The 25,295-nt window shown below is 33.8% G+C and overlaps 2 protein-coding genes across 2 annotated transcripts in view; both read left to right on the top strand.

Moving 5' to 3' along the window:
* Window positions 1–25,295, top strand: part of LOC149805745 (synaptojanin-2-binding protein-like) — a 56,454-nt gene that overhangs the window by 14,803 nt on the left and 16,356 nt on the right. Inside the window, exons 2-3 of the mRNA XM_089950415.1 lie at window positions 698–834; window positions 20,422–20,532. Of these exons, the coding sequence (XP_089806541.1) occupies window positions 698–834; window positions 20,422–20,532 (248 nt within the window). The remainder of the gene's footprint in view (window positions 1–697; window positions 835–20,421; window positions 20,533–25,295) is intronic.
* On the top strand, window positions 6,020–18,818 carry LOC149805746 (uncharacterized). Its single transcript, XM_089950416.1, has 4 exons — window positions 6,020–12,419; window positions 13,174–13,328; window positions 13,905–13,967; window positions 16,068–18,818. Exons 1-2 carry the CDS (start codon window positions 12,226–12,228, stop codon window positions 13,298–13,300), a joined length of 321 nt encoding a protein of 106 aa, XP_089806542.1. The 5' UTR covers window positions 6,020–12,225; the 3' UTR covers window positions 13,301–13,328; window positions 13,905–13,967; window positions 16,068–18,818.

The raw sequence follows: 25,295 nt of genomic DNA, 5'->3' as shown, positions 1-25,295 counted from the left end.
ATTGCAATTATTCTAAACTGTTTTTTAGTATTGTGTATGGGGGGGGGTGATTTGAATTTTGTTTTCTTACATTTGGCCTTCAGAAGGGTTGATAGAAAAAGTACTTATTATATTCATTGTATTAGTAGAAAAATTAATTATATTGAGGTTAAAGGGGAAAAAATCCAGGCCTGAAAGAAGATCCCAGGTACATCTGACAATGAAATCTTCCAAAGAAAAGTTTGCTTCAGTGAATGAAAATGGCTTGTACAGATACTGCAATTACAGTTATTTACAGATATATTTAAATAATGCTTTACATTAATATGGACTGAAATGACTGTAAGTATATATGACTAAACAGTTTGTGGAATAGGATGATGCTAGCATCCCTTCCTACCCAACTAATATGATCATGCTAGCACCCTTAGTAACTCCAGTGCCAAAGATCAAATGGCCAAGAGTATATTGAAAATTTTCTGAACCTCTGGTATGTACATATATGGTGTAAGCACAAGAATGGTTACATCATGCCAATTAATAGTTGGGTAAACTTGTGAAGGAAAAAAAATTGCCACAAAAACTTTACTTAGTAATGGAGCCAACATTTTTTTGTCAGGGTCACTTTATTTTGAACTTATTTTATGCTTGATTATTAATGGTTGATACTTCACAATTGTGAGGTATGTAATTGTTGATTGCACTCTGGTTTTTGTAGGTTTGGGTTTCAACATTCGAGGTGGTGTTGACATTCCCCATGTCCAAGGAGACCCAGGAATATTTGTTACCAAGATTCGTGAAAATGGTGCAGCATTTAGAGATGGCAGGTTGAAAGAGGGAGATAAAATTTTAGAAGTAAGTATGTAGAATGAACAATGTAGATGAGGTAATCCTTTTACATTGTATATTATCTAGTATTTTGTCAGTTGAATATATTATCTAGTATTTTGTCAGTTGAATCATGTGATTACCTTTACATCACCATTCCATGATAAATTACATCAATGTGCTTTATTTTTATTCTTTGTTATGTACACAACCATGTTAAAACCACATTACAGCCACAAAGAAAGATTTCATTTTGCAGCACTACATACATATATATATATAGTTTCCTTTGTCTGAAGACATGGAAGCTGTAAAGTGGTCACTTTTTCTTTGACTCTCATATGTGTTTTGTCCATGCATTGACTTAACTTAGTTCAATAAATATTGATTGTATTTTCATGGTCATAGTCCGCAAGAACTTGTGCAAAATTTGGTTGTTCGTTTGTCAAATATTCCATTGTCTTGGCAGCTGTCATCCATTTGTTGACACATGTTGCTATCACTACTCTTCCTAAATTTTAGGATTGCCATGAAACTGCTCATACATTCATCCCAAGGTCTACTTGATTCGAAATGAAATTGGACTTGGTGCTTGGTGGCCACATAATGGCCATCTTGAAAGTGTTATTACTAGTTCTTATGAACTGATGGTCATAGTGCCATGGACTTTTCATTGGAAAAAAATTTCTGATGTTTACTTGACCCAAAATTATAATGTTGCCAATCTGACATAACATGATCACCTTGTTGTCTTTAAAATTTTGTTATCCCTCCAGAATGGAGATTTTACCAAAAGGTTTCTAGCAATGTTTTTCTGAGAGGATTGAGTGCAAGTTGGCAGTGAACTGTAATGTAACTGAGAACATAAGACAGTTGTTTGTGTTACAGAAGTATATGAATTACATGCTTTACATTCAACAAAATGATATACATAACTAAATGTCTATATAGCACAATGTGTCAAAAGAAATAGCCTCTTTTATTGTTGTACCTTGAGCATGGGCCAGCAGGTTTCCTGTAGATATTTGTCCAATTTACCCCAAAATTGTGACCCTTTCCTCCTGTTGGCCATCCTTTTTTGTCTATTATTGTTCCACAGTTTTTTCTCTCTTAAAAAAAACAGCCATTTCAAAACTACATGTAAATGGAGTAACTTGTACATACCAAATTTATGTTCCACATCACTTATCAATGTTCACATCAACATGGATGAATATGAATGTTATATGAGTGTCCTTTTTATGATGTTATCCATTTTAGGAAATATCCTAATCTACTGATCCATGTGTGATTTCAGTATATATATTTTGCCAAGAGGGTTTGCAGTAATTGATCAGAACTGGTACCCTTCATTAATTGTTGAATCGAATTTGTCTTCATAACAGCAAAAACAAACAAGCAGTCTATCAGTAAACACAAACTTAAAGGGATATGTGCACTTCATGAATACTTGCCAGTTACTTGAGCAACCTTGAAAAAGCCAGATTCATCAAGCAGAGAGCACATCTCGGAATTGTAGTCATGTGATACAACAAAACCATCATTGACACATGCTCTTTTCTCGATGACAGTGACAGGTTCTTGGTCATTGTTCTGAGAATATGTTTAGAATTATGTGTATTATCGTTTTTTCTTCTTCAAACAGCTTGTTGCTTTCATTTAATATTTTTCAATTTTGTACAGTAACAGTGGAAAGAGGTTTATTTTTTTTATACGACATGACTTGGACCTCTGATGTTATGGACATGAAGGTTGCAAGTTTTGTGTAGTCACTAGCAATGAAAAATGGTGAGTACCAGGTCAAATTTCAGTGCAGTAGTTTTGTCTCATCTGTTAGCAGATTAAAGACAACAATTTTATGACTTCATGCAGGTATGACTCGATCTATCATTAAAGTTTTGGGGTGGAAAGGGTCAGAGGAAACAGTTTCAGTATCAACCAATACTGGATGCCAAATTGGCAATTTATGAAGAAAAATTTATAAAAGAATTAGTTGGAGGTGGTAACTATCCCAAGTACAGTTTTCCAGCCCTATGGAGAATGCTTGCAGCCAATCGTGCTTCAAACCTACAAAATCGGCTAATGTTAACTTGTCTTTCCTCTTCAAACAGCTATGTGTGAACATGGATTTAGTGCATGAAATGTCATAGACAATGAAATTCAATAGTTTATCAGAAGACAGATTGAATTGTTGGACGTATATTGGTTTAAATAGAACAAAGAGTTTAGAATTATGACTTTTTACCTGTTCTTAGGCTATGGAGAGCAAAGAAAAACTGGAGATTGTTTCAGTAAATAAATAGATGAGATGAGAGCCTTACATGTAAACCTAAGTCAAGATCTTTATGCTAAAAAAACTACATGTGTATGATGGGCTTTTTATTACAAAATTAAAATTTCTAATACTAGTTTTTTGTCACTTTTACATTTTGTCTGTTACTTTAATTATGTGTCAGAGGGACTCATTGTCCCTTGCCCACAGAATGCTAGGCACAATAATGACTTTTCTTTTACAGAATCTAAAAAAACAGGAATATTGTAAACAATCCAAACATAACTAACGTTTGACTTTTTTAAAAGTTCTGCCCAGTGTAGTACAAACATAAATGAAAATGATCTTCTCTGTGCATTGTTGTGTTGTATTTTATTATTTTTATTTTCTTACTATATTATTGTTATCTAAATTTATACCCCCCCCTCAACAATGATGTCTATGCAGAGACAAATAGGTGAACTTATGTGGTTCTTATACAAAGTACCCGTACATGATGTCATTTGCATAATACACATCCTTGCACATGTGACATTTGCTTAGGATGTTAACCATGGGTGTAAATCTAAATGCTAGTGATTGACTGGCTTAAAGCATCAATGCTGCCATTTTTCATAAATTTTACTATTCTTCTAATCTAATTAAAGTTTGGAAGGAAGGAAACGATTTGTTTTAAAAGCTATCTGACATAAACCATTGCTTGAAGTAATCAAGGTGTTCGGTTTAAATGACAGTCAAACATTTGGCTTAGAATTAAGAGATACCACTCCATAAATCAGTCACCAATGTCGCTCGTAATTCCATTTTTTTCTTCTGAAGTGCTCCCAAGGTAGTGATCTGATACATTTGACATATTCCATTAGTGACTAATCTAATAACAGCGTTAGCATGTGGCAGTTTTTTCCAGAGGGAATGAAGAGGGGCAGGCCTGCTTTTTTAAAGCAGATGTGAGAAGAAAAAGCATGCATTAGATAAAAATAAACTAGGCTGAGTACAGCATCATATCAAATGCAAAATGAGAATTTCCTATCTCGAAAGGATCACTTACCATATCCAGCATAGCATGGTGTTGGCTTAATATGTTTATAATAGTGATGTCATAATATCTGAAAATGATTGACCCACGAATGTTGCAGATCAATATCATATTAATTCTTACACATGAAACCTGGCCAGGTTTCTCAGTTCAAGGGAGGGGGCCCCGTGTGGCAGAGAGGTCTAAAGCGCTCACCTTTACGGATCACTGCCATCTCACCTCTGTCTGCATGGGTTCGAGTCCCGGATTCAGCCTATATGGGTATGTGAGAAAGCTTGCCAGTAGCTTCTTGTGGGTCGGTGGTTCTTTCCGGGGTTTTCCCTGGGTTCTTCCTCCACCATTAATACTGGCCGCCATGTATAGCCTATCTTGTGCTGAAAAATGGCATTAAACCCAACAACAACAACAACAACAACAACAATAATTCGAGGGAGAAATTATCTGGTTTTATTTAACCAAACTAAGTTTAGGACCAATATTTTTCATCATTCAGTATTATTCATATGATTTGGCATATACAACCTTTTGCACATAACTGTGGCATTGAGGGTTTTAAGTGTTCATTCAGTTACAGTTAGTGCATGCATAATGACATATGCATCTAGACTGATGCCCAGTAAATGCACAGACAGAAAGATGGCTTTTCCCTCAAGCAGATGATGTGTAGATGGATTGAGGAAGTCGACAAAGTCACATGACATGAAAGATTCACCTGCCAAAAATATAAGTATAATGATAGGTTAGAAAGTGTTTGGTTCCACCCGAGTCCGAATTCCCTGATCCCACTCAAATTATGAAAGTAAGATACTCATTATACATGCAGAACAATTATATTATGTTCTTATTGGAGGATAATACTGTATATGCATCTAAGTCAGAGGAAGGAGCAAAAACAGAAAATTTAATTTTATCATTTGAAAACTAATGTAAGGCAGATCTATCACATATTTTTATGTAAACACATCTGTATACAATTACTACTGCTTGCAAGAGGAAATCTGATATTTACAAGTAACTATACATGTGACATAATAACTGACACAAAATCCCACTGCAGTTTTACCACCATCAACTGCAGTTGAATAAGTTGTGCACACAAAAAAGTATTGCATCATGTAGAAATGAAACAAAATCCGTTTTGTTTTAAGATATTCAGAACTGTTCAAAATGGTTGGATTTTATTAATAAATTTTTAAAAAGTGTGTGGTTATCTCGTATTAAAACAAATGTTCATCTTGTCAGCCCACTAATAAATCTTCTCTATCTTAACTTTTCATTTTATACTATCAATATGCAAACTCACCTAGATCAGGTTCAATTTTTATGGGTTCCTCCTTGCAAAATTGTATGGAGATTTGGCACCAGTATGACTTTAACTTAGAACTTTGTCCTTGCATCCTGTTGTCATATCCATAGCATATAGACACATTTCTAGTCAGGAGCCAGAGTCAGATGCATTGGCCATATGTTACATCAAATAAATTGTACTTTATGGATATTCTTGAGTTAAAATGATTTTTTTTGGTTGATAATGTACATGTAATTATACCTAAGATATTGAAGGTCTTTTTTAAATGGCCAGTATAACCAGTGAGGAAAGCCAGGGAAATCCTTTTTCTTTAAAATTCTAACTCTGTGCAAAATACAAAACTGTAGAGTGCCACCTTATAACAAATATAAAAATGTATGCAATTATTTTTTTTATTTTCATAACATTATGTATGATGTTCTAATTAAAATGGTACATTAATATTGATGTTAAGCATGAAAATAAGCTAATTATGCTTATTTTGCTCTTGCTTACCTTATATGCCTTGAGTATTGACTTTAATTAAGGGGAAATTAGAAGTTTTAGAATACAGGAATAGAGTTAACTTTAAATTTAAAACTGCTGCAATAAGTAAAAGAAATATATAGTGAAAATGTTTCTCTGACACTCATAAATACTGTTATTTGGGGGAAATACAAGATGATATTGAAAAGGACTATTTTGATGCTTGTGACTTAAATGTTTCAGCCGTACATTCAAAATTAAATCATACGATAAAATAATACCTATGTTCTCTTAAAGGGGGCTCTCACCAGTTATTATGTACTTTTGAGAGAGTGACGTATGTAATGTGAAGTTGTTTGCATTTTAAACATGCACAATGGAGAGAATGTTGGCATACCTCTATCCTACATTAATGTAATGTGGATGATATTTCTTTGGATTTTGTACTTTTGGAAATTGTACATTTTCTAAGCAAACTGCTAACTAGAATGACTGCTCCCTTGTGTTAAAAAAATCAGCCTGAATTAATCTAAAGTACACTGTCCATAGCAGCTATTAAAATAGGGAAAATGAATTTTGTCATGCTAGACAATACCAGCTTCTGAAAGTGCATTGAATGAATTACCAGATATGTAAAATGTAAAAAAATCATCGGCTCTTTTTTTATACAATTTACCTCTGAAATTCAGGAAGTGAAAATGACCAAGTGGAACTAGCACTTTTTTTGTAAGGTGCACATCTGGAGTAAGGCCAAGCTGTATACTCTATAATCCAGTGATTCTCAAACTGTGCCGTGGCACACTAGTGTGCCGCGAGAGATTTGCAGGTGTGCCGTGGGAGTTTTGAAAAATATTTAAAGGTCAATCTCAACTTTCTCTCAACTCTGTGAAGCGATGGATTCAGACTACAAATGCCTGCTGTACCATACCGACGTTCGTTGGTTTTCAAGGGGAAAAGTGTTAAAGCGTCTCGTCCATCTCAAGATTGAAGTGATTTCGTTCTTGGAGGTTGACAAAACAGACTTTGGATTCTCTCTTTATGACGAAATCTGGTGGCTGAAGGTACAATTGCTCTCCAATTTCGACAATTAAATTTGTTGAATTTAAGTCTTCAAGAACCATTGAAAAACATCATCACTGCAACATCAAAACTGAAGTCATTTGATGAAAAGTTGACCCTGTGGCAAAGTATGGTCTCGAAGGGAATCCTTGACTGCTTTCCTACTGTCAACAAATCTCATTCAAACAAGAAAATCATCCCCGAAATTCTGGACACACTGAGAGACCTACAATCGGCACTGCATCATTACTTCCCATCACATGCAAGCAATGAATATGGATGGGTGATCAATCCATTCGGAAACAACGAAACTACAAATCTTACAACCGAAGAAGAGAAGAGCTCATTGATTTAAAAAACGATAATTTTTTTCAGTCAACATTTCCTGAAAAGAACCTGGATGAGTTTTGGATCTCATTCAAGAAGTCATATCCTGCAGTCAGTTCAAAAGCAATCAAAGTAATTCTGCCATTTGTGTCTTCGTGGTTTTGTGAGTTTGGATTTTCAGCATTGACTGAAATCAAATCGAAAGAGAGAGAGACTTCTTAAAATCGATGATGAAATGTGCGCTTGTTTGTCGACTTTGGAGCCTCACTCCAATCTGATTTTCTCTCGAAAGTAGGCACATCCTTCACATTAAATTTAAAATTAAATATATATGTAAAAATAAATAAGTTCTTCACCACAAAAATTGTTACATCTTTTCAGGTGTGCTGTGAAATGTTTTAGATCTTTTTGGTGCGCCGCAAGACACAAACATTTGAGAAACACTGCTATAATCCATATTACACCCATCAATCATACACCAAAATAAAGGGAATTTAAAGGGAATTAAAGGTTTTTTGAATTATACCTAAGATATACAAGGTCTTTTTTAAATAGCCAGTATAACCAGTGAGGAAGATTCTGGTTCACCCAAATGGGAGGATGGAATTTGGAAGATTCTGGTTCACCCAAATGGAAGGATGGAATTTGCATGTGTTGCCATGTTGTACAGCTTCAAACTAAACATTGTCAAACATCTGTCTAATAATGTATGCTTTTCGATTCTGCAAATAAAATGACCAAAATTCCAGTTGAATATTCCAGACAATTTTATTTATCCAGTATTAGTTAAAATAAGCAGTCGTGTAATAATATTAATAATAATAATGATAATAATAATAATGCTTTATTTATAGAGGGTGACTCATTAGTCAAGGACTATTCTCCCTTGAGGCCCTCAAAGGAGAGTATAACAATGCACATTATATGAAGATAACAATAATATACTTGTTTATTTTAACATGTTTAGTATTAAAATACTAAATTCCATTATCTGTTAGAAGGATATACATGCTCATGATATCTCTTCTTAAATGCTCTAATATTTTCAGCAGATTTTACCTGTAGTGGAAGCTTGTTCCACATAACTGTACCAGAGTATTGGAAGCTCTTTTTAAATTATTCTGTTCTTGGTTTTGGTGGTAGAAGGTTTCCGTGTGATATTGATCTCAACTGGCATTGTGTTGAAAAAGCCTGAACAAGTCCTGAAGATACTCTGGTGCAGTTCCATGTAGACATTAATATTAAAGAACTGCCTTGTGAAAATCTATCCTGTCATATATTGTGAACCATTTGAGTTCTGTAAATAATGCTTTTGAGGGATGATCAATAGATGCATCTAAAATTACGCACGCTGCTTGTTTCTGAAGTTTGTATATCCTGTCAAGGTCATATTAAGCAGTTTCCTCATACATAAGAACACAAATCCATTGTTGGAAGAATATATGACTTGTAGTATAGATTTCGAGTTTCCATAGGTAAATATTTCTTGATATTGCTGAGTAGGACAATTTTGGATGACATTGTTTTACAAAGCTTGTCAGTATGGTCATTCCATAATAAACAAACAAATCTGTATTTGTGGATTCATTATTTAATGGCCGATTATTGATATAGACGAGGAAGAGGAGAGGGCCCAAAACTGAGCCTTGAGGGACCCCTGAATAAATTGTGTGAGTTTGAGAGCTAATATTGGCAATGCTTACTTGTTGAGACCTTTGGTTTAGGTATGATCTAAACCAGTTTAAAGAAGGATTGTTGAACCTGTAACAGTTCAACTTTTGCAGCAGAATTTCATGATCAACAACATCAAAGGCTTTCTTGAGTCAAGGAAAACAATCCCAGTCATATCTCCATTATCATTTTCCTTCAGCAAAAGATCAATTAATTTGGTAAGTTCTGTTTGGCACGAGGAGTACTTTCTAAATCCTGATTGCGCTTTATGAAATAGAGAGTATGTTTCAAAAAATGTATAGACCTGAATGGCTACATGCTTTTCAAATAATTTTGACAATACAGGTAGAATTGATATTGGTCTGTAAATTGTAATTCCCTGGATCCTCCTTTTCTCCTTTTTTAAAGATAGGTGTAACCTTTGCACATTTCAGTGTTTCTGGAAAATTACCACTCATTATACTTAAGTTAATGATGTGCATTAGTGACTTTGTTATTACTGGTGCAGCAATTTTAAGAATTTGTGGACCAATCCCATCCAGTCCAAAGGATTTATTAATATTCAGCTTAATTAGCATATCAGAAACATCGGCTTCACTGACATTAGCTATTGAAAAATAATTATAACCAGGCATTTTAGCTCTTATAAATGATAGAAGAGCATCAATATCAATTGGGCTGTTAGTCTGGTTCTGAATACTGTTACTGAGGTGCTTATGAAGAAATTGTTGAACATTTCCACATTGTCTTGTACAGATGTTGCTATATCATCATTTTGCTTAAGTGTAGGGGGAAGACAACTGTTCCTGGGTGGGTTCAACTCTTTTAGATGCTTCCACAATGTCTTGGTACTATTACTTTCATCAAAAGCCTGTTTATATTAGTTCTCTTTTGCTTTATCTATCAGGTGCTTAGTTTTATTCCTCCACTATCTATAGCTTTTCATGTCTTTTTTCTTGTGGAAATTAGGTGCCTAGCCTCATTAATTTCAGGGGTAATCCACTTGGGTGTAATTTGGTGTTTAACCCTTTTTGTTTTAATTGGGGCATGCTTGTCTATGGCTGCATTGAACATGTGATACCATTTGTCTAAGCAGTGTTGACATCAGCTATATTGCAGACTGATTGGAAGGGTTTGCAAACTAAATCATTTAAGAACATTTCATCATCAAACTGTTTAAAGTCCCTGTATTGTATTTCAATGTGTTGACCATTTTTAGATGATTTCTGAACATGTCTAGTTATACAGTCTGGGTAGTGGTCACTCAGTGCATACACTGGCACATTAATTTCAATTATGTTTTCAGGTTTATTAGTATAGACATGATCAATGATAGTAGCACTTTTATCAGTTACTCTAGTTGGGGTGTTAATTAATTGAGTAAAGTTGTAAGTTTCAAAGTTACTTATCCATGTTAATGGTGGAGTTTTCATGTAGTCAATGTTAAAATCACCTAATATGATAGTTTCTAAATCTTCCTTTAGAAATGCTTTTTGAATTTGCACCTCAAATCTATGAATCCATTCAGCTGTGGAACTAGGTGGCCTGTAAACTGAACATAAGAGTATTGGCTTTGATTGGGCGTAGTCATGTCTTTGATAATTCTGCATCTATTTCTCTCTCTCAGGTCTTTGAGAGTTTGGGAAAAATGAGGTAGCATTTTCAAAGCCTTGAAAGTTTGGGAAAATTGAGCAGATTACCCTGAGGTCTTTGAAAGACTTTGAAAATTGAAATAAACCCAAACATTTTAATTTCTTTCCAAAAACACAAAAAAAATTGAACGAGGTTGTTAGATTTGGATGTAGTTGAGTTTTTCTGGTTTCTTTCTTTCTTTTGATGACCTGTTCAGTTTCATTGCCACTGCAATAACAAATGAGCATTTGTTTGGCCATCCAAAGTGGTCTTGGTGGCGACTTCAATAACACATGCACAAAGAAAGCCAGCTACAACCTTCAATAAAAACAATGAACCCTTCATCAAAGGAAGTCAGCACCATAGTCTGTTTTCAGCACATTTATTTGTTTTTTAATTTCATGGTGTTTGTTTTTCGTAATCATATCATTATATTTGTTTTTAGGTGTTATCTGATGCTGTAGAGCTTCTAAAGATTAGGTGCTTTACAAAGTCCTCATTATTATAATTATAATCACAAACAAAATTGCCTAAAGTTGTTAGATTTGGATGCAGAGTTGGTTTTTCTGGCTTCTTTCTTTTGATGAATTGTTCAATTTGATTGGACGTGTCCATCAGCTTTGCCCAATTGAGATGTTCATTACACTAATTCACAACTTTTTTTAACAAGGCTTCAGCCAATTGAATTTTGGTTACATTGAACAAGTACTCACTCTGTGTAGAAAGTTTGCAAAACTAAGACATGCTAGAGGATTCAAAATTTATTCAGTCGATTTGCGTCTTAAGTTTTGTTTCACCTCATGTTTACAAATGCCAGGTCTTTGCTCTTTCAACGATGTATGGCTTGAAAAAGAGAAATATAAGGAATGGCTGAAAAAGGATAAAACGTATACGAAAGGCATTTTGTACATTGTGTAAAAAGACAAGCAACTTGGCTTTGATGGGAGAAGGATTTTTTTTACAAGTCATGCCAAAGGTAAGAAAATAGGTCTTGGAAATCTATGTTTATGGTCTTTGAAATCTGCGTTTTGTGGTCTTTGAAAGTTTGGGAAAAGTCTTTGAATTTATCATTCAGATTTTTTTTTATATTCAGTTTTTGTGATGTTCAAATGTCCATCCAATCCTTTATGGTAATTTAAAATAATGACATTCACTTTTAGTTGTAATTTGGTGTCCTGCAGTACATTTTTCATCAACTGCTTTCTGACAGCTTGCTCTCTCCACATGTTGTGAATTAAGTGTATGTTTTTTAACAGAATTAGATCAAATTACACTGAAAGCATTTTTGTATTAATGGTTTTCGTTATTATGCATACAATGCAGATCAGCTATCAGATATGACCACTGTTAATAAAGATGCAGTAGTGCAGTGTATGTAATTGTATGTATTGTAAATATCATGAAACTTAGTTAATATGGCAAATTAAAAGCTGAAATAAAGAACAAAAAATTTTGTTTGTGAAGATTCAAACAGTTAAATTTAAATAAACATGAAAAAGCATGGGGGGGGGAACCACTTTAATTGTAATTATAGGTCATGAACTGCCATGGAAATCTCAGTGACCACATAAAAGGCTACATCATCTTCATCTAGTGAGAGGGTTATGAGTCTCGTGGTTGTAATTTAAATTTCTATAGTAAACAAATATGACATACACACGAAGGAGTAAACATGTAACGGTTGCCTGCCTTGATCACATTCCGAAAAGAAACGCCAAAGAGTTGTCAGAGAAATTGAATGGAGCCTATCATATTGGAAACCAGTTTCTTCGCTGGAGAGGATTGATGGAGAAGTTAGAACTGTCATTCAGCACTGGAACGCTAACATTTTTGTTGGACAGGTAGGCCATTGTCTACTTTATTAGGTGTTCTCCACTTGTCATATGTCTCATTGCTATGTTTGAAAGCAGAATTTAATTATTATTACCATTAGACAAGGATTTGCTTTGTAAGATTCTAACACTCTCTGTGATCGATTGATCAGTATCTCATTCAGTGATTGCGTTGTAGGAGGAGAGGGTTATCTAAGAGTGCCCATTTCTTTGTATCATTTATAAACATGTACATTACCTTCTTGAGACTGGTTCATTAAATTGCATAAGAAAACTTGTATACGTGTATAGCTGTTCTCTCTCTCTCACTCTCTCTCTTTCACACACAGACACAGACACACACACCTTGGAGTAATAGCACAAGCTTGCATAAAAGGTTCATAACCTGTGCATGTAAAATGTGTAGAGCATATAATACATGCTTGATATTGAACTGTTCATAGGGCTTTCTAGATCTGATTGTAAAACCGATTCTGTAAATGTTTCACCTCATAGGCTGGATGCTTAGATTGTACATATTTCAACTACCAGTAAATTCATTATAAAACATTGAAATGACAACAGTTATGAAAGGATCTCTAGTCATGATAGGAATGGATGTTATAGTGTGATTAGAGTATAAAGGCTGGCAGGTTTCTGTTGTTATGTTATTATTGTTTTGAGCTGCAATCAAGGTAGAAAAATTCAGATTTCTCAGATTTTGGAGAAATAGATTTAAGTTATAAATTATAAACAAATTTAAATTTGGTACATTCGTTTTCAGTTACAAAGTTAAAAACAATGTGGCAGTAGCTGTACCCAAGCATGGAGAACCAATGGCCACTACATTGTATGCTTCACATGAACTCCTGGACCAGTTTGTTTGCAATACACAGAGAAAGACACACTGAGTATCAGAATTGTTGGCAATTGAGTGAGGTTAATAATGATTATTTTCTTGCAACCTTTTAATTTATTATATTTGGTTGCTACAACTGTCATTCCACTGAAAACAATAATGTAACAAATGCAATGCTGATAAAGTTTATTTTGAAAAATGTGCAAGTAGGCAGAATCCTCACTATATACTTTTTTATATAAAGAAAAAATATAGCATGAAGTTTGCTTTCTCTCTTTTACTGTAAAATTGTTTTCATTAGAGGAATAGGTTCCAGTATACTGTGCTGGCTAAACTGGTATTCACAACTATTTTTCTCCACCCTTCACTTCCCCCACAAGTGTCACAACTGGTGAATTGGTACTTAGAGGACCAGCGATGACTGTATATTTTGAAATTGTGTTTCGTTTCCCAATATGCTTTCTCTATGCAGTTTCCCATTTATAACTATGTCCCATGTGCAGTTCCTGTTAACAACCTCCTCCCATCTAACCACTCAACTCATTATGAATGCACATAGTAAAATTGAATTAAAAAAAAAGCTGATACAACTTGTCATGTCAATATAACTGATATTAATTGCATATCTATCAAGAAAGTTTCCTATATGTTTGCAGTGAACCGCATCTCTCTGGTGTAGAAATGATGGGAACTGCTAGTTGTAATTTAGAGGACAATGGGTAAGTATAATTAAATATACATTTTTTTTATAGCTTCTTACAATCCAGTAATCTATTGCAATGAATATAAATAAATGAATGTCATTGAGAATCTCATGTTTCATTGTCATGAGTGTTATATCATTGTTCATATATGTTCTGTTCTCTGAATGAATAGGTAGGTGTTCGTTATACATAGAAATTGTTGTATATACTTTTATTACTTATGGTACATTGTAAAATTGTACATTTAACATTAACAACCAAGTCCTTTACAGATTTTTCAAAGAAAGTAAATTTAAAACATTAAAAGGGCTCTTAAGTTTGATACCCCACCCCATTCCTGGGTCAGCTGCCTGGGAAAGGCACTTAACTTTTGATTTCCTCAGCATGATAGAACCAGTAATGCTGAAAGTGTTCTTAACACATTAACCCCTGAAAGTTTTTGCCATTTTTGCCTGAAAATCGAGTAGGAAACACATTTTGAAAGCTATTTCTGAATAGACTCGAAAACACCAAATCCCCGGTCATCTTTCAATAACATACTGCCTAGTTGTGTTAGAAACACTGTTTTTCGTTATTCCAAATGCCCATCTTATCCTACTTTTTGCAAAGGCTCATCTGTCTGCTTGCAGTTGATACTGGTTTGCCTTAGATCTGAGACCAAAACGTCTAAAATCCGGACACAAAATGGGATTCTGACCACGGGCGATTTTTGCGTAAAAAAAAGTCGGGTCCAAAAAATGAGGTTTTTCTATCTGTATTTTGTAGTGCAACTAGATATTCCAGATTATTTGGTATCATTGTAGAGCTACATCTGTCTACCTTTCTATAATACCATCCACGTTAGTGTATTATGCATGACCATGACCTTACAGAGCTCGGCAGCAGGCTACTACCTCCTGCCCCGTAAAGTCGTCGCTAGGGGTTAATGTGTTAAAATGTCAAGCAACTTATGGACATGCAAATAAAGAAAAATAAATAGCATTGTCCTCAACAAATTTACTTGAAAATGAACAAGTCAACAGCTGAAAATTTCTTAAGCCTGAGGTCAAGGATCTGAGACATTTATTTCAGAGACCAGTTATTTTTCCATCTAAAAATTTTAACAGAATTAGTCTTGATCCAGTTGAGTAATTTGGATGTTGAGAATGAGCCAGAGATCAATAGAGAGAGAGACAAGTAAATAAACTGTGGAATTTAACTTTAAAATCTATTTTTAAATATGTTATATCATATATACTGCACTAAATATTTGTTGCAACTTCAGTTAATTATTGGGACCCACATCTAAGTTACATTATGTATACTGTACTACATATTTGATGCGACGGAAGAAGTTAATTATTGGGACCCTGATCAACTTAAATTGGAATAAAAAGTTGGGGATCATGAGATGGGAAAAAGAATGTTCAGTCTTTACAAGTGGGAAATTCTAATCCTGTGATGTATGCATTTGTTTTATGAACTGTGAAATTACCTAGAGAATAATCATCAGAACAGGGTGAGCTGTAGAAAAGAAGCAACTGACTATTGTTTACCTCTTTATGATCATATTTGTCAGCTATTGCAGGCCATTGGTAAACTGAGCAAAAGAATAGTTTTACAGAATGGCAGTTATTTCTGTGATAAAGCATTTAGAATTTGAACACTATTTCTATTTTGATGGTTGCTGTTCATTCACTCTTTACTTTATTTTATCTGCATTTTTTCAAAGTTGCCACAAAAAGAAAATGTGATTTTGTTACAATAGTCCAAAGACATCATTTTTGATTTTCATGCAAGAATCCCAGTAGCTATGAAACACATTTGGTGAGATTTCTGTCCTTCTATTTAGAACAGATAAATATAAACATTTGCAACTGTTTAGTGATAGAATATTTGTGTATGAAAAACAAGTTACATATCATAATCCGTATATTTTGATTTTTGTTAATTTGCATTTTTTCCATGGTATATATAACCCAGTCTTGTAGTCTATGAGAAGTAATCTACTTGAAATGTCAGAGTAATGTAGAATATTGAAGGAACAGTGTTCTACTATTGAATGAAAAGTGAATATGGGTCAGCATGAGGATATTTGTAACAATAGTTCAGAAAATAATATTCTTTTTCTTATAGGCATCATCGATGCTATAACAAGAAAAGTGGCAGATGGACTGTCTTTCCTTGCAAGGACAATAACACATCACACATCAGTGTACTTATACAGAAAGGCATTATCACTCAACTTGGGGACAAACAGGGAATGAGTTGGATGGGAGAATGCAAGAGGAATGATCCCCGGAGAATTAGTAGAAAGCTGGTGCCTCAAGAACTGCTATCAGTTTAAGTTTTTGTGAAGATCTTATGATTTTGACATTACCTACATAAAATATGAAATTGTGTTCTACAGCAGGTTGTACTTAACATACTATTCTGTGAATAACAAAGTATAATATAGTATCCACCCTCACTGAAAACATTCTGTATCAAATTTGATGTAACCTTGTTGCCCACATTGTTTATATGGCAGAAATAGACTAATGTTTTAAAAATCTGAATTAAGTCATTATGAAAAAGGTAATATTATGTAAAGTTACAACAAAACAAAGAAATGTCACTTCTATTCATTTATTTACAAATTCTTAAACACAGGAAAATGTTAGTGTTCCTGTGAGCCTAGAGGGAAGAAGCCAGTATACTATCCAAAAGCATCAGGATATTTGTCATGTATCTGCCAGGCACTACATGAGGGAATTACAGGTCTCTGTCCAGACCCCTGCCTACCATGCTGCCACAATATGAACTGCCAGTAGGAGTCATGTCTGTTCGCACTCATCAGTTCAACCTCATCATTAAGGACTGGAATATCCCTTCTATACATACTGGCTATGGCAAGGACAGCCCCATCCAGGATTTAAAAATCCTGAAAAATTGTTCCAGTTTAACACTATTCCTAAAACGTAAAAGAATATAAATACAAACAATAATAGAAAGATGCACTTATTCAAATTTTATTCATGTTATGTCACCAGATTTCACTTTAAAATAAATATCAATATGGGATTCAAATTGCACATGGTTTTTATTTTGATATGAGCACTGAGATTTCCATCACAACTGGAACTGATACTAAGTACAGTTTATGTTAAGATTGGCAGCTCAAAATATGCCCATATTAAGCATTAATTTTTATGATTACAGCTTGTAGGGGACTTTGAGTAGACAACACATTAGCTAATTTTGCCCACATGTTTTTTTTACTTTGGGATGAGGTAATTTAATTTGAATAAACATGTTTTTGTGGTTTTTAGACCTTTCAAGGTATAAAATTTAATCTTGTTGATGAATTTGATGGGATTTGAGTTGAGGTCATGGGTTTCCCCTTAGGAAATTTAGGCTCACCTGATTTTTGATTAGTTGCTATTAAAAGACCCAACCTTGTTGGCAAGTGGAACATTCTGGAAAAGAATATTTGACCCTCATCCTCATTCTGAAATTTTGTCTTAGTCTTTTATATAACGGTAGTGAATAACTGAAGTATTATTCCTACCTTAAATGTCAGTGGTGAAGACAATCATTTAATTATGTTCAATTATTGTGTCCAATTAAGAGGATTTATTTATTTCAATTATTAAATGGAATTACAAGGTGCTCATAAACTTTAGGACTAATTAACAATTTTTAAATTACTGTGAATTCATGTAAAGACATTTTGGATCATATCATTGTGATACATCAATTGTTAGCATATCAGTATTATTCAAGACTTTTGGTACATCAATACAATTCATTGGAACACAGCTGGAACTCATTTGGAATACTCAGTACTTTTGGAGTTGTGATAGATCTTTTAGTACTATCTGGGCTTTAATTCACAATACTGTGATTAATTCCTACATTTTCACTTTATATTTTAAGCAAATACATTTTTTGTTGAATTTTACAAGACTTGTTGCTTTTTGCTCTTTTTCTGTTACTTAGTTTAAGACTATACAGTTGTAACAGTACTTTTTGAGCATTTTTAGAAGTCACAGACTCCAACAGTTGGATCAGATAGAAACCTCTGATTGCATATGGAGATATTTCACAACAAAGAAGCTGATCATGATAGAATGATCAGTTTAGATTTGTTCAGCATAATGCAGTACCTACATTGAAACCAGGTAGTGAAAAGAATCTACTTGATGAGGGTCAATTGTATAAAAAAATAGTCCTTAACATCAGCATATGTATGTAAGTCTGATTGGATGACTGATAATTTCAAAATTCATTTAGTCAGCTCATGTTGTGTTCAGGTTGCATGGCATGTCTTCCTCCTCTTCTCCCTCTGGTTCTTGCTCCATGAGTTGTCCTTCCTCTCCCTAGTAAAGGCAACTGTGAACTGTAAAGCATGCTGATTTCTTCAGTCTAGGTAATAACGAAGTTTCCACATTTGAGTTATTATAGGAAGTGTATCTTCACTATTACACATTATAATTGCTAATGTAGGCCAGTTGTCTCAGTAATGAGTTTTGATATTTTAAAGTATTTTATTTCCACATTTGAGTTATTATAGGAAGTGTATCTTCACTATTACACATTATAATTGCTAATGTAGGCCAGTTGTCTCAGTAATGAATTTTGATATTTTAAAGTATTTTATATAATTACAACTGGTGTATTCATTGAGTACTTGCCAAACTATTAAAAATATATTACTAATGGACAGTCACAAATTAACACGTCCAAGGCTGTGATTTGATGGAAGTTTTGGACCTGGCTTCTACTCCAGTCATGGATTTTAATAACTCCTTTTCTATGCCGGGCAAACTGTACTTGAATACTATGTGTTTGTAAGGTATTAACATGGGGAAGCAAAAACCATATATATATATATATATATATATATATATATATATATATATATATATATATATATATATATATATATATATATATATATATATATATATATATATATATATATATATATATATATATATATATACTTCTGACTCTTCAGTTTGATGTTACATTTTTAGCTGGTAAGAAAACACCTACTTCTGATCTTTAGGCCTATTTTTTTTTACTAAATGGACAAATTCACTTACATAGCTGAAGTGTCGCTTTCTAAGACTATCAGTGGATTTGTTTAAATACTTTACAAAGTACATCAAGTTAAATCATTCTCCAACAACAAATACAGGTATGAAAACTAGTTCTAAATAAATCTCAGTACTTTATCTCACAATAAAAAGTAAATATCAGAGTGCTCTTATGTCATAATGAGATACTCTGCATACTTCATATTAATCAAAATTGCCTTTTATATAGTATTTAATAAATCAATATACATAAATATCACAATACAATCGTAAGAAAATTCACTCTCAGCTGCACTATTGTGCCTATAAAGATACAAAATCATTTGACTTTTCTCAAAAACCACTTAACAGAATATGATCAAATTTAGCAGATTGAATCCTAACATGAAGGGCTTTAAAATTTCTACAATCCAGCATCAAATATTGTCACTGTTACTAACAATAGAAAACCTGTAAATAACTAAGAAATTGTCTTACAGAATTTGACCAAATTCTACAGAGAGCATTCAGGGATAAAGACATTTTATTTTATACATGTAATGTTAATTTGTCATCAGATGCACCCACAATTACTATCAATGTAAACTCTTTTATGTGACCTCTACAAAAACAAAGAAGTTCATAATAATCTGACCAAATTTGTTGGAAAGCATCCAGAATGAAGGGCTTTTATTATCTGTTCAAAAACAATGCTGATAGTTGCAGTTATTAAAAATATTTTTAAAAAAACTTGACTAGTTTGTTCTAAATAATTGTGTGGCAGAATTTGACCAAGCAGGTTTATTTATGCAAATGTTGCTTATCTGCTGTTACATATGGGCACTTTTATTAGGAATAGAAAAACATTTAAACAACTTGATAAAATAAAAACACTTAACAAACTTTGTCCAGATTTGACAAAACTTCATGACATAAATGGCTTTAGGCTCTGCTGTCAGATAATGTGGTCATTGCTAATAATAGAAAATATATGTATGAAGTGGTGTTTTAAGTCATGTCAGCACAGTAGTTGCATTATGGGCCCAACAATAAATTTTAAACAACTTTTTCTCAAAATATATATTGCCAACCTGTGGCACAAATCATCCTTGCATGGGCTATGTATGAAATATAAAAAGTAGAGAAACCTTGAAACACTTGCTTTCATATCATATGCAGCATTGCAAAATAGTTCTGAGGAAAGCATCCGTCTGATCCAGTTTTCTTAGCCAACTGCCCTTGCACTAATGTTAGGCAGATGTCATCTTAGTGAGCTTTCTTGGGTTTACTTGGGGATCTTGTGTTTAGATTACTTTGATAAATATTGCATTATAAGACAGTAATTGCTAAATAGAGCACATGTGACAGCTCTGGCAATATAAACTTAATACATAGCATGGTAATGTTTTGTTTGTTTTCTTTTTCAGATTAATGGTGTAAAATTAGATCACGTAACCCATAATGAAGCTGTGAAGTGCTTCGTTGAGGCAGGAACTTCAGTACATTTGATTGTACAACATGGGGCAGAGGAAGCAGTAGTAAGTTGTACTGATTTAAAGTGTTCATTAAATGTATGTTTTCAGGTACAGTGTACCATATATACTTGCTTATGAGTCAAAGGTTTTTTTAGTAAAATTTAAAAAAAACTTTGATTACACTATAGGTAATGTTGGAACTCTAGCTGTTTGCAGTACATAAAAATACTATCAGGTAAAACACTTTTACGTTTATGTGCCATCATTTGCAATCAGAAATGCATATGTGGTATGCATTGTGTTTATCTGTTTCATTGAGATATTCATTACACACTACTTGTATCTACAGTTGTTTGGGTTTTAATAATTTTACAGTATTAATGGCAAATTGAAACTACCCACTGGAAAGTGTCTGTCATTGTTGTTTACTATGGGTGTTTACTAGCAAGTATATTGCTTCCATTCTGTGCAAGTCGGAACAACCTGTATTTGTATTAATGATGCAATTTAAGTTTGATTTATATTTTCCTTTTCCACAAGTTAGATTTAATTCCTAAGTGATATTTCCCAAGTTTTCTGCCAGTATATATAGCCCAGTAAGCCCATGGTTTGTAAAAGAAGCCTTGACTTTGTTTTCAGGTTGACAGTCCCTTTGATAGAACCACAAATTTAAAAAATTATAGCAAGTCAAACATTTTTATATCATAAGTTAGATTTTAAAAAATGGATGAAAGTCAAGGAATCATTTTTCCCAGAGCACTCATAAAATCAATGTCATTGCAGTTAACTGTATTGTCAATAGCATCATCATCATCACTGATGGCCTAGCAGTAACATTCAGCATTTTCAATCCAGTTGTCACAGGTTCTATCTCCCACTTCTAGTCTTTCATATGAGTCTTATACCTATGGCCTGAGGGGCTTTCATGGCAGAGTGGTATAAGATGCTTGTCTTGTGATACAGATCTGAGGGGCTTCTATGGCAGTGGTACAAGATGCTTGTCATGTGATTACTTGCCTCCAATGTGTAAATGAGAATGTTGCCAGTTACTTGTGGAAGGTCAGTGGTTCTACATAAGTGATGTTTGGTGTCTCAAAAGGGCTTGGATTTTCTTCAGCAGTAAAACTGGCTGCCATATATAGATTCTCTTCATCTGAAAATGGTGTAAAGGCCATAATAATCTACTGAAACCCTGAGATCGCGTGTCTAAATGACTTCAGCTGTTGGAGATAAACGTCAAATCAACAGAGGCTCCATGTGCCCAAGTGTACTAAGGTGCTTGCTTTTACATCACTTGCACATCTCACAGAGTGAGTTTGTATAACAGATCAACCAATTTAGGTTGGTGGTCTTTCGGGGTTCTTCCTCCACCTAATATATTGTTAAAAAAATCACCAAAAATACCAAATCAAACCACACTAAATCAACCAACTAATCAACTGTGGCAACAGCAGCAAAGGTACTAGTCAATCACTTTTGCCACAGCTGTATGAGTTAATAACTTTTGACTCAAGTTATTTTTGTAGACCCTAGAATATCGTCAATTATGCCTTTTTGACAGTTACCTAAAAGTCATCATCAGTTGGTGCAAATGGATTTTTCATGGTGAGCATATGGGATGGAAAAGACTTGAGCAATCCAGCATCACACACTGCCGAAAAGTTTACATTTTAGCTCCTTAAATTTTCTCTTAACAATGTTCATTGTTCCAACTAGAACTGTCATAACTTATTAAAGCTATATTCACCAATATCTGGAGATATGCATCGGTAATAAATATTTGTAAAAAAGTATGAGAATGCATGAGTGTTTCTCAGTGATGCATTTGAATTGAGTAACAACCACAATCAACAAACCAAGAAATAAAATTATTCACATTTCTCAGGCAGAAGTAGGGTATAATCATAATCTGCCAAAAGATTTTTAAATTTACCAAATATTTTTTCCAACCATACTGATTAAGTGGACATACCACCAGAATGGACAGAAACAGACCAGAAGGTTAAAATCAATTTGATACAGCTTTTAAGTAGCTAAATTCATATTGGTTTAGTTAACTGTACACCCTTTATTGCCTTCCTTTTGATGAAATTTCTTACTGAAGCTAAGTAAATAATGTTGCACACATAAAATAAGAGGCACACTTCTACTCATTATTGTTTTTATTATACTTCTCCATTCCAGCCTGTTCTTATGTTCTTGTCCCCCCACATACTGTTTGTCTTGTTTATGATATGTATCTAAATTTCTCAATTACTTTCCTACTACTATACATATGTTCTGTGAATATGCATATCAGTGTGAAACACAATGGGGAGACTAAATCCAAGATTGAAAACCTCTTCATTTCTGGATGTGTTCTGCTTGGATTCCATATTTCTGCACAAAACTCAAGAGTTCAGGACTCTCTGTACTAAATTCAGTTCCCAATGTAAACCTGTGCAAACACTATGATATTAAAATTCAGTAACTTAAAATTTTGAGTGCTCATGATCAAATTTGTATCAGTATAGACACATCTATGATGACAGCTTTTGTGAAAAGAAAACCATAACAGCCGCACCATTTTCTGGATCTATACAAATTTGAAATGTGTGCTTTCAATACTGCACCAAAGAGTCAGCTGCTGATTTCAGTAATGAGTCATCCAAGCTCGGGAATGTAAAGGGACGGAAATTATGTTAATAAAACAATGTCCCTCACTTTTTTCAGTTACAAGTAGGACAAGCTCTCAAAAGATTGTTTTTACTAAAATCTTACTTTCATTATCAACCAATCAGGGACAGTCAGACCCATATATACTCTATTTCATCTTCACTGATTTATGGTATGGTTCTCGTTCTTTCACATCTGTAGTAATGTGAGGCCTTTAACAACTCTCAATGGTTGTAAGCCTTTTTCGACCATGCTGAATGGACACACTGTAAGATAATGTTCAAGTACTGGAAATACCATGGGATAACCAGAGACCAATAAAATCGAATAGTCAAGTTATCTCCCCTGCAGGGATGCTGCCAGGATTTCAGGATGTACTCTAAGTTTTGTGTGTGTGTTATCTCCAATAAGGAAGTGGTGGTGGTGGTGGGAATAGCCTAAATATCTTTCACTCTTTCTTATTGTTCCACTCTGTTACGCCTCTACTGAAATCAAAATTCTCGAAGAGATGTCATCTCTAGTTGTATAGCAATTATTACTGTGATGTCATTGGGCATGGTCACATGGTTGTGGTGGGGTCTTGGTTGGGATGGCATAAAGACCATAGGCTTACTTCATATTTGACAGCTAATTATGATGTTGTCAAAAGTATTAAAAAATTTCTAACAATTCAGTTGGACTCCGATACTTGATTCATAGTCAATGAACAGGTTTTAAAATTGATGTGTTTATTTTGGAGCTATGTTCCTCCATCACATTCAAGATTTGGATATACCAAAGGTGAAATTGGTACAGTTGCATCCTAAACTACTATCGTGGCTACTTCAAATGTTATTTAATGTGAGACTTTAATGCAAGAACTCATAGCTTCAGTGATTTTTGGGGTTAAAAAATGAATTTCTTCTCAAACAACTCAATTTGATGCAGATTACATTGTTTTTTAATGATATGGTGAGAATTCTTGATGTGTATAAATTGAACAAGAAATGAACAACATCAGATCAGAAAATTACTACCAACTGGTAAAATATTGATAGGAATACACAGAAATAATGATATAATTATTTAAGTAGAATATGTGGTGACAACACGAGCCATAGTTCTACAACTTTGTGCAAAATACATTTTGTACAACTATTCTGCTGTTTCTAACAACACTGTAATATGGCAATAATTTCTGTCCACTTTTTACTTTAGTCCCTTGCTAATTAATAGTTTTAGATTTTACAACACTAAGCACATTTTACCTTCTGACAATAACACATCATTACAAGTATTTAGATTGCAAGAAAATAGAAGTTACAATTTTATTAAAAGCACTGGTACCAGCAAGACTAAAGGAGATGGTAAAACAAAGAATCAGGATGAACAGATTAGTAGTGTAGTAAAGAATCCATATATCAGAAAGACATAAGTATTTTTTCATCAGTTTCATCATCAGTTAATGATACTGCTTAAAAATGTATTGTACTAGATAATAGACTTTTTTAGTTATCCATTTTGCAATACAAATACCAAATGATGGCTTGGAACTAAGTGCCAAAAGGTCTGCAGAAAATAACACCATGATCAAATCATACATAGGAAGAACTGAACACAAACAGGACAAATTTTATCCATCTTGCTTTGAGTTTACACAGATCAATCAGTCTCTTATGTTTAATGTCATTTAATTTTTGCACATAGAGAGCATGTACATCATTTGGTCATACATCTGCATATTAAGTATATAAAAGTTTGTCTCTTTATTATTTTGTTGTCACAGTGGTTCTGCCAACTAGAGATCTAACACAATTATGTTGTATGGGGATCCTCTGATGTTCCCAATGAGCATTATTCTGTTAATTGTTTCTGAATTTAATATGATCCTCCACCTCTGTGTATGAATATTATTCTGTGCTCTGAACTCCATTCATTGCCAGCTGTTTCAAATGCATATGCATAACTAGCGAACAAGTTACTGTTCTTTATGGTTGTGCAGTTTTCAAAATCTCACATGTATGGCCCCATGGGTATTCTCTCTTGGATATCTCTGTTCCAAAAAGAAAAGTTTTGAACCACAGGTGTCGTTAGGATTTTAAAACTAAGAGCCCATGGCTCCCATTTTGGTAAAAATATGAGTCCCACCAGGAAAAGTTGCAGTCCCCTCTCAGAAAACTATGCAAATTATA

Source organism: Sinohyriopsis cumingii, chromosome 2 (genome assembly GCF_028554795.1).
Source record: "Sinohyriopsis cumingii isolate HCF-2022 chromosome 2, ASM2855479v2, whole genome shotgun sequence".
Lineage (NCBI taxonomy): Eukaryota > Metazoa > Mollusca > Bivalvia > Unionida > Unionidae > Sinohyriopsis > Sinohyriopsis cumingii.
The sequence above is the reverse complement of the archived record's forward strand: the minus strand, read 5'-3'. Positions and strand labels throughout refer to the sequence as shown.